Source organism: Haliotis rufescens, unplaced genomic scaffold (genome assembly GCF_023055435.1).
Source record: "Haliotis rufescens isolate VD_foot unplaced genomic scaffold, xgHalRufe1.0.p SCAF_3, whole genome shotgun sequence".
NCBI lineage: Eukaryota > Metazoa > Mollusca > Gastropoda > Lepetellida > Haliotidae > Haliotis > Haliotis rufescens.
This window is the reverse complement of record NW_025964001.1, coordinates 32,972,757-32,982,918: the sequence shown is the minus strand read 5'-3', so window position 1 is coordinate 32,982,918 and position 10,162 is coordinate 32,972,757. Positions and strand designations below refer to the sequence as shown.

At 42.3% G+C, this 10,162-nt stretch overlaps 1 protein-coding gene across 3 annotated transcripts; it reads left to right on the top strand.

Moving 5' to 3' along the window:
- The first annotated feature begins 4,079 nt into the window (after positions 1 to 4,079).
- Positions 4,080 to 9,450, top strand: LOC124120103. 3 transcript variants are annotated; one of them, XM_046482853.2, is made up of 2 exons: positions 4,080 to 4,329; positions 5,801 to 9,450. In XM_046482853.2, exon 2 carries the CDS (start codon positions 5,840 to 5,842, stop codon positions 6,824 to 6,826), a length of 987 nt encoding a protein of 328 aa, XP_046338809.1. In that variant the 5' UTR covers positions 4,080 to 4,329; positions 5,801 to 5,839; the 3' UTR covers positions 6,827 to 9,450. The 3 variants fall into 3 exon arrangements, with proteins under 3 accessions (XP_046338809.1, XP_046338818.1, XP_046338801.2); XM_046482862.2 differs by having other exon boundaries at positions 4,080 to 4,421; XM_046482845.2 differs by lacking the exon at positions 4,080 to 4,329 and adding an exon at positions 4,445 to 4,700.
- The last annotated feature ends 712 nt before the right edge of the window (positions 9,451 to 10,162 follow it).

Sequence of the window (10,162 nt, the reverse complement as noted above, 5' to 3'; positions counted from 1 at the left end):
CGTCGCCGCAACCACGAGTTTCAGCATGATAACGCCCGTGCCCACACTGCAGGAGCAACAAGAGACTGTCTCCAGCAGAATGGCATCAGAACCATGCACTGGCCTGCTTTCAGTCCCAATTTAAATCCCATTGAGCACCTGTGGGACGAGATTCAAAGACGGCTGAATGACGTCCGACCAAGGCCGACAGCTGCAGCTGAACTGCGTCAGGCGTTCTTCAGTGTGTGGGCTCAAGTGCCTATGGCCTTCATCAACCGCCTCATCCATTCCATGTATCGACGTTGCACGGCAGTCATCAATGCACATGGCGGACATACGAGATACTGACTTGTGATGTCATTTTCTCAGAGGCTAGTGTTGTGTTTCACTTTAAGAACATTTGACACTTTACTTTCACCCTTGACTATCAGTTTTGCCAAATTTCATCTTTTTAATGTCTCAAAGTATGTTTACAGTGTTTGGCAAAATAAGGTTTCTCATATATCCATCCATAGTGACGTTTCTTTTGCGGTTCAGTATATTTTATGGAAACAAAAAAATCTAGAATTATATAAAAGCAAGTCTAGCCAGTTCTGTTATATAATCAGCATCAAGAAAATCATTTGTTTTAATTTTAGAGGAGAGAAATGTATTGTGCAATAAAAGATTTCAGAGACTATATGTTAGTCTATGTAAGGTACAACGATATGCACTCTGCCAGGACTAGAGTGAGGGTCGTCTCCCCTGCATTCTGTCAACAGACCACCATTTTATACATTCGTCACAACTCGCCCCTTTCCGTAACCTGCAAGAAGACTCGTCCCCCCTATCGATGAATGTTATGTGCGACAAACCAATCAGAATGCGCGTATGATTTCAAGTTCTTCGTCAAAGAATCCCTCAGAAATAATTTTTGATTTTGATTTTTATACCAAAGACACAGTTAAATGTGTTCAAACATTCTGCATAATTCCGCACGTCCCGATGTGCTTTAAATTGCATATGAAATATATATAATATATGGGGGAAATGTGTGAACCATTACGCAACGAGTTGACAGTTGTTTTAGGTAAGCCCGTTTGCGATAAGACGGAACCCGGGCGCAAAAATGGCCACGAGAGGGGCACAAGTCGCTATTCGGCTTGTCCCGGAATAACACTAGCTGGTCACGAATGCGTTTTATAGTGTACTGTGACTGTCCCTGGACATAATGAGTGAGTGAGTTGAGATTAACGCCACTTTGAACATATTGTTAGTTATGTCACAGTGTGAAAGTAGGAGAAATGCCAGAGGTATGTATGTATGTTGTTTAACGCCGCACTTAGCACCATTCTTTTTAATGTCTCAAAGTATGTTTACAGTGTTTGGCAAAATAAGGTTTCTCATATATCCATCCATAGTGACGTTTCTTTTGCGGTTCAGTATATTTTATGGAAACAAAAAAATCTAGAATTATATAAAAGCAAGTCTAGCCAGTTCTGTTATATAATCAGCATCAAGAAAATCATTTGTTTTAATTTTAGAGGAGAGAAATGTATTGTGCAATAAAAGATTTCAGAGACTATATGTTAGTCTATGTAAGGTACAACGATATGCACTCTGCCAGGACTAGAGTGAGGGTCGTCTCCCCTGCATTCTGTCAACAGACCACCATTTTATACATTCGTCACAACTCGCCCCTTTCCGTAACCTGCAAGAAGACTCGTCCCCCCTATCGATGAATGTTATGTGCGACAAACCAATCAGAATGCGCGTATGATTTCAAGTTCTTCGTCAAAGAATCCCTCAGAAATAATTTTTGATTTTGATTTTTATACCAAAGACACAGTTAAATGTGTTCAAACATTCTGCATAATTCCGCACGTCCCGATGTGCTTTAAATTGCATATGAAATATATATAATATATGGGGGAAATGTGTGAACCATTACGCAACGAGTTGACAGTTGTTTTAGGTAAGCCCGTTTGCGATAAGACGGAACCCGGGCGCAAAAATGGCCACGAGAGGGGCACAAGTCGCTATTCGGCTTGTCCCGGAATAACACTAGCTGGTCACGAATGCGTTTTATAGTGTACTGTGACTGTCCCTGGACATAATGAGTGAGTGAGTTGAGATTAACGCCACTTTGAACATATTGTTAGTTATGTCACAGTGTGAAAGTAGGAGAAATGCCAGAGGTATGTATGTATGTTGTTTAACGCCGCACTTAGCACCATTCCAGCTATCAATCTCATTAAAATCAGATCTTAGTTCTCGCTACGCTAAACAAAGATCTAAAGACATCCCAATACTGGTCACGTCAGACCGACCTTGCGCGAACTTTGACCGACCATTACGGCACCAATTTCAAATTTGCGACTACGCATCGAAACAAATTTTGAACAGTTCTCGACTACAAATTTGAAACCTGAACAAAAGAACATTCTGAAATGGCTATTAGATGATCTAGATTGCATGGATTCAGTCGTTAGACCCGTAACTATCGTTCAGAATACCCCGTGTTACAGTTTTCGAGGTAGAAATCACATTCCGACTGTCACTTTCATAATCTGGTAAGCGACGCTCTGATTAGTCGGATGAAACGTCGTTCTGATGTGATCCCTTATGGGATGTCTTCAGATCTTTGTTCAGCGGTATCGAGAACTAAGGTCTGGTTTTAATGAGATTGTTCCAGCTATATGACAGCGATCTGTAAATAATCGAGTCTGATCCAGACAATCCAGTGATCATGATCATCAAACTACTGAACTGGGATACGATGACATGTATCAACTAAGTCAGCAAGTCTGACCGCCCGATCCTAGTCGCCTCTTACGACACGCATAGTCGCCTCTTACGACAAGCATAGTCGCCTCTTACGAGAAGCATGGGTTGCTGAAGACCACTTCTCAAGTTTAGTTACCAAGTTGGCTAAAGCCCACCCAGCATGGGCATGATGCCGGCAATGTAGGACATAGCAAATCTATGGATACTGGCATATCTAGGATTTGGATCCCTGATCAGCTGTTGCCTCAACAACTAAGAGATGAAACTCTGCATGCTTGGCGAATTGAGGTGTCTTGGACCGTTGGGGCTACACTTTTTCTCGCCACACTGCTGTTACCACTGTGTGAAGCTATGCAATATTCACATTTATGGTGTGTGACTGTCTCAATGGAATTAGTGATTTTCGTGTCAAAAATTGACCACGTCACTATTGACAGTTCCATGGAAATACATTTACTGCCTTGCGCTATGCATGTCGGGCTTATTGATCAGCGTGGTCTGGTGGGGGTATTAGTCACGTGATATGAAGTAGATTACCGGTGCAAAATCGACAACTGCCGATGCGGCTTTGTGATGAGGGTGCAGTCTTGGCCGGAGCTTTGTGTGCGTTTGAGCAATTTGAATTACTTTTCTTTTCATTAGGGGAAAATTCGTGTCTATAGAGCTTCCAAAGATACACATATGCTTGTTGCAGACTGCTGTTTTGGGACTTCTGAGAAAACATAGGAAAGGATTTTTTTCTTAAAAGGTGTTTTCTTGTTTGTTTGTATTGCTATTTTTTCCTGTATGTGTTTTTATGTTTGTGTGGATTTTGTGATGATTGTGTGTGTTTTTACAGTGTTTTTTTTGTTTGTTTTTTGTTGTCAAAAGTAGGATGTATTTGACGGTGTGGACGTTGCTTACGTTATCATTCACTGGGTTGCCTGGCCCATACCTGCTCATTTACAGGTGGATGTGATCCCGGTGACATTCTTGACTACGTAGTACAACAACAACGACGTGTGCCTGCCATGACGAAAACCTCGGTCTGATTTTTAAAAAAAAGGCTCTGTAATGTTCTGAACTCGAGCAAAGTGTAGACAGGCAAAAAAAAGTACTCTTGTTCTATCTGCCAAATCCTGCAATGTCACCCACGCATATAACTAGATAGCAAGATATCAGCCCCTACCCGAGCGCTCTGTCTGTCGGACCCATGCAGCCGCTGGTAAACTTGCTCAAGAAAGAGCCCTAGACTATGTTTACCAATGCATATCATTACAGATAATGTTCCACAGTGCTGTGAATTTTGAGCTAGCGACACCGCTGGATTGTGGGCGGTGCCAGTGTCTGCTGAACGAACCCCGCATTACGTCAGTCGCCAGCAGTCAAGCGTGCCTCCAACTCTCTCTGTTGTGAAGGGGAGAACCAGCGACGAGTAGCATATCTTATCGAAAGGCTACCGAGGAATTCGATGCAGCCACGGACCGAACTGCCAGTCTATGTAAAGAACCCGGCGTTTTCAGCAGTGCACATTCAAGGCATTAGCTACAACCATCGTTGCCGCTACCGTTGTGGAATCTGCGGGAATTCGACCCTCAAGTTGTTGTAAGTGAATACTTCCCCCGCTTGTATGCGAACCAATACCTAACAGTGATGCGTGTTATGTCTGCCAGCACTCAACCTCGGATGTCGTTGCGGTATGTCAATGCATTAGGATTTAACTGTAGGTTTACTGACGCGATGTATCTCTAAATGTGCCATGAAATTACAGCGTAGAATGTTGTTGATGTCGTTTGGTCGCCATTTTGGAGAAGTATCGACTGCGTTTTGACTGGCGCTGTGGTACTGAGGGATCGATACATAAACTGGAGAAAACATCGTTCTTCAATGACCTGCGGAGAGGATAGTGGAGGTGTATGTGACATATTTAGATTATGTCTTTGCATCCGGCACGTGGTGCATATATATTAATGTGTGTGAGTATGTTGGCATCTACGCAGCTTTTCGCAATTTTCCATCCATATCACACCGGGGAGACACCAGAATAACGTGTCACACACTGTAACCATGTGGGGAATCGAAACCGTGTCTTCGGTGTGACTAACCAACTCTTTAACCATTAGACTATCCCACCGCACCTCAGACATTGTTTTAAGCCTACGGTGGGGTTGCCTAGTGGTGAAAGTGATGGCTTGTCAAGCAACTATCGTTGTCGTAATATGCCTGGAATATTTATAAAAGCGGAGTATCATTATACCTACCTTGCGAATTGAAAAGTTTGTCTGTCTTACTCCGTGGCTAGTAATGTATTAGTCATATTTCCTCTATTTCGCCTGACTAGTTGAATATTTTCATCTACAAACATAAGGAGTCGAGCAAGTTTAAAAATAAGTGTTTAACTTTAAATAGTAATTACTTGCAGTTTACGAAACCAGGATTAGCAGAGACAAGTCATCCTAATTATTGTTTCTTAGTAGTCCATCAATTAAGTAGTAGTAGTAGTAGTAATTATTGTTTCTTAGTAGTCCATCAATTAAGTAGTAGTAGTAGTAGTAGTAGTAGTAGTAGTAGAAGGAGAAATGGGGTTTGTTTGTTACATAGTAGTAGCAGTGTGGATCTACTCTTGACCCGGATTATATGATTATATTATAGTAGCAGTAGTAGTACCCTTTGGTTCATCAGCTGGATAAACCAATATATTGTAAACTTGGGTAAGTTTCGGTGTCCACGAAACAAGTCAACCCTTCCTATCTCCCTCGGTATATATGTGAGTTATAATGAGAAGGTTGTCCCTTAATGCAATAGCAAATATATGCTCATAAGTTAAATTATGAGTGATTACATGTGGACCCCATTTTACTTACGCAAATCAAGTACATGTGGTGTATAAAATGCTCTGTTTTCTCTGAACATGGTACACAACTATTGTGCAATTTTCACAGTAGGATGAATGCATATCTCAGTTTTATTGTGGGATGGCATTTCTCACACGTTTGTGGCCCAGTATTAAAATAGTGCCGAGAAAGAATGTCACTTGGCAAACAAAACATGTTATGACTGATGTTGAATGTTTCAGACACGTCATACAGAGGGACGCGATCAGATAGATACCAACATGGTGTTCACCATGAAAGAAGAATTAGTGATGGGGATCTTGCTCCTGAGCGTCACCATCGCCTGCGTTTCCTATATTGTCCTAATGAACCTCCTCCTCATCATCGCAATCTTTCAGGACGCCGAGGCAAGACGGAAGCTCTTCTTCAAGCTCATCCTGTCCATAGCTATTGTACACTTCATCCAAGGTGTCACTGTCATCCCGCTCCACGTTGCCGCCAGATTTGATATCGAACTGTTTAAAGACCTTCCAGATGTTTGTAAATACTGGCATGTAACAGAGTTGTCCTTAGCAGTTATTCTGGTCCTTCTCATCTTTATGCTGATGTTTGAGAGATTTCTAAGCTTAACGTCTCCAATTGTTGTTGCCAATACTTGCTTTGGTTGTCTGATGTTGCTCTCTCCGTGGATCTTGGGACCAGCGTTTACGCTACTTCTATTCTACACAAGTAATGATTTGCAACAGTTATTGGATTTCTTGCAAGGAAACAGGAAGGACAGTTGCACGTTGGGAATGTCAGAACAATGGATTTATACAGTGTTCGGATTCCTGCTACCATCTGCGTTCGTATTCGGGTTTTGTTGGGCGAACGTCGTGATTATGTGTATGCTGAAGAGACGTTACAGTGACAGATTCCTAGAAAACCCGATGAGTCACACCACTGCAAGTACCCTGGTGGCCCTCTTCTTCATTGCGATGTGGTTACCAGTACATTGCTCTCCCATCATGTCTTTTTTCAATAGAGAATCCTGCCCCGACCTGCTCAAGTACTGTGGGTTCGCAAATGCTGCAATAACGCCCTCTTTGTGGCTGATTGTGCCAGCTGTTAAGAAAGGATTCCACTGTATATGTTGCTGCGGTTGCCGATCATGCTGTGAGGATTCTCAAAGACAGGCTGGAGTCGTCCACGCGTCTGCTGTTGATGAAACCCAGATCAGAATGCTTGGACAAGAGCAGATTCAGCCATCGTTCACAACCAAATTGTAACATGATGAAGTCATAAAGGCCTAGCCTTCAACTATAATGTCTGCGGGAATCGTTTAAGTGATGAATATGTTTCGGAGCCATGAGTCAACGAATGGATTACAACGAATAGGCGCGGGGCATAAACAAAAGCTCATCTTATAATGCTGGACATAAACCAATTATTCTACTGGAACGTCTTCGTGTGAATCTGGATTGTCATCAATATCACCATCATCTATTCCTTATCAACTCGTCATCAGCTGGTCATCATCTGGTCATGTTATATCTTAACACAAACCACTTATATTGTATGTACTTAGTGATCAATCATCTGTGTGAAGGTTAAACAGGAACTTTTGCTGTGACTCCCGAACGTGAACCTGCAATTTGTTGACCATCAGCTTCAAACTGAACTGTGAATACCGTACCTGGTCCTGTTGACCATCAGTTAGAACTGAACTGTAAATACCGTACCTGTTCATGTTGACCATCAGTTAGAACTGAACTGTGAATACCGTACCTGTTCATGTTGACCATCAGTTAGAACTGAACTGTGAATATCGTACCTGTTCATGTTGACCATCAGTTAGAACTGAACTGTGAATACCGAACGTGAACTTGCTGTTGCTTTGACCATCAGCGAAAACAACTTTGAATACAGAGCGTGACCTCATTCCGACAACAGCTATAACTGAACTGTGAATACTTAACGTGACCTTGCTGACACTCAGCTTGAATTAAACTGTGAAAACCGAACGTAAACCTGTTGACCATCAGCTTTAGTTGAATTGTAAATATTGAACGTGGACTGAACTGTGAATAACCAACGTGAACTTGCAGTTAGCTGATCATCAGCTAAAATGAAACTGAATACTGAACGTGATCATCAGCTATGACTGAACTGTGAATAATCAACATAAACTTGTTGACCATCAGCTGTACAGAACTGTGAATAGCGAACGTGAACTTGTTGACCATCAGCTATAACTGAACTGTGAATAATCAACGAAAACTTGTTGACAGTCGTCTATAACTTAACTGTGAGTACCGAACGTGAACTTGTTGACAATCAGCTAGTACTGAACTGTGAATACCGAATGTGAACTTGTTCGAACAACAGTCATAACTGACTGACAATCAGCTGGAACTGAACTGTCAATACTGAACGCGAACTTGTTCGACCATTGTACCGAGCATACATGATCTTGTAAGGTCACGTGCCATAAATAGACTGTGAATAGGTTAAGAACTTGTCATGAACTAGTTCAACTGTGTGTGTGCCATCGCATCGGTTGTAACGGAACAGTGATATACTGAACATGAACTTCCAGACCAACAGCCATACCTGAACAAGGAAATATTGATCATGAACTTGCCATGCCATCAGCCATATCTGAAATAGGAATTAGTGGTCCTGAACCGTTCAAGCCATCAGCCATAACTGTACTGTGAATACTGAACATGAAATCGCCAAGTCATCAACTTACAGTGAAACGTGGAACATGAAGCTTCATCATCAGTATTAGTATGCTGTAATGTGAATGCCACATTGAATACCTTCCCTGAACAGCACTGAAATGCACTGTTAATATGAAAATGCAACAACATTGTTGTGTAACTGTAACACGACGCGAATTCAGTAAGGTTTCCTTACGCGGTCATTTTGACCCCTTGGTTTACTTTAAGATAGAATACCTTGACTGCCCTTAAACACCTGTAATGTTCTTATCCTATGATGTGCACATCTATGTATATACACATGTATCTACGCGTAGCAGTTTAACAGGGATCGCTGTCATTTTGTTCGATCTCTTCGATTGTTTTTAACCTTAACCACCGCGTTCCACAAAGCAACCATAGCACTAAGCCTGTCGTAAAACCCTTACTTTAACATAGATTAATGGTGACACAAAGATACTTTGTTGAATCGTGAAAGGAGCGCTATCGGAATGGCTTCCCCTCCTCGCCAGCGTAAAAGTGGAAACAACCCAGAAGAGTCCATTTGTCCAACAACCATCCTTCTGACTTGTGGCCCATGGTCCATTCGCCCACCAGCCATCCTTCTGACATGGAGACCATGGTCCATTTGCCCAACAGTAATATGAGGGCCATGGTCCATTTGCCCAACAACCACCCTTCTGACATGTGGCCCATGGTCCATTCGCCCAAGAGCCATCCTTCTGACATGTGGCCCATGGTCCATCGCCCAACAGCCAACCTTCTTACAGGCGGTCCATGTGGAGGAACCACGCAGCTGGGTTTGGATGAATGTGTGGGTGGATGTTTTCATGCACAGCTTAGCACTTTCAACATTATGTGATAAATATGACATGTATACTCATTTTGGGGTTTTCCCAAGTTTCAAGCGTTTTAAACTATTTCCGTGTAGTGCAATGCAGTTACCTGTCCGTGGGTGATGTGTTGATGTTGATATTTATTGGTTGACGCATTGGGCTAATGTGACATATCAACTCGGCCATGGCGCTGACCAATAGATACTGATACATTTACTGTGATCGCTGAGATAGTTGGTCAGAAGGACAAGCACAAGGTGGTTAATAACGTATCCCTCGCTGGCTCAATTCATTGTAGAGGGCATATACATTTTCCTGATTCGTTTATGAAATAAAAACAATTGAATAAAATCACACTTTTTTTATGTTCCGGGCAGCTGACTTGGCTTCATCATTGTGCCAGTCTAGAACAAAAAGATTCTCTTCTCAACTTCCCTCTGCCGCCTTTTGACAACATGTCTCCAGCTACCCATCAACTCTCGCTCTCTCCCTATTTCCCTTTCTCGCTTTCTCTGCCCATCACTATCTTGCTGTCCACTCTCTCCCCCTTTGCCCCCACCCCACTATCCCCACCTCTCTAACCCAACCTCTATTTCTCTTCTCTTCATTCGTGGTGGCCTCGGTAACGGATCGATACTGTGATCTGTGTTGTGCGTGGGCCGAAGCCCAGACAGATGTCACGCGAGAAAATACGTTACTTTCAAAGTAGGAACAAGGGAACCAAGGGACATAATGCAATCAAGGGAAAGATAATGGTGAAAGTAAAAGGTGGTATACGATGACACCTCATCTGATGAATGAATTATATCGTAGCCATGTTAAATGGACCATATATCACGATTTCAGATGTCACTGTATTTTCTGGTCGAGTGGATCCGTAGACAGTTCCATTTTTCAAGGCAGGGATGTCAAGAACAAATCCCGCTAACCAATTAAAAATGTAGTATGTATTTCTATGTCTGGTAGACTGGTTTTTTTTATAGTTTTCATTTGACGTGTTTTGTTTTAATCTCTCGGTTGCCTTTCTCCATTTAGAATTTCATTATTTTGGGCTTTGCAGGAA

Excerpts from the sequence above, each read along its gene's own strand:
- LOC124120103 (XM_046482845.2), top strand. The coding sequence starts at position 4,659 with ATGTCTTTGCATCCGGCACGTGGTGCATATATATTAATGTGT. Across the intron at positions 4,701-5,800 it reads GTGCATATATATTAATGTGT|ACACGTCATACAGAGGGACG; the intron begins GTGAGTATGTTG and ends TGAATGTTTCAG.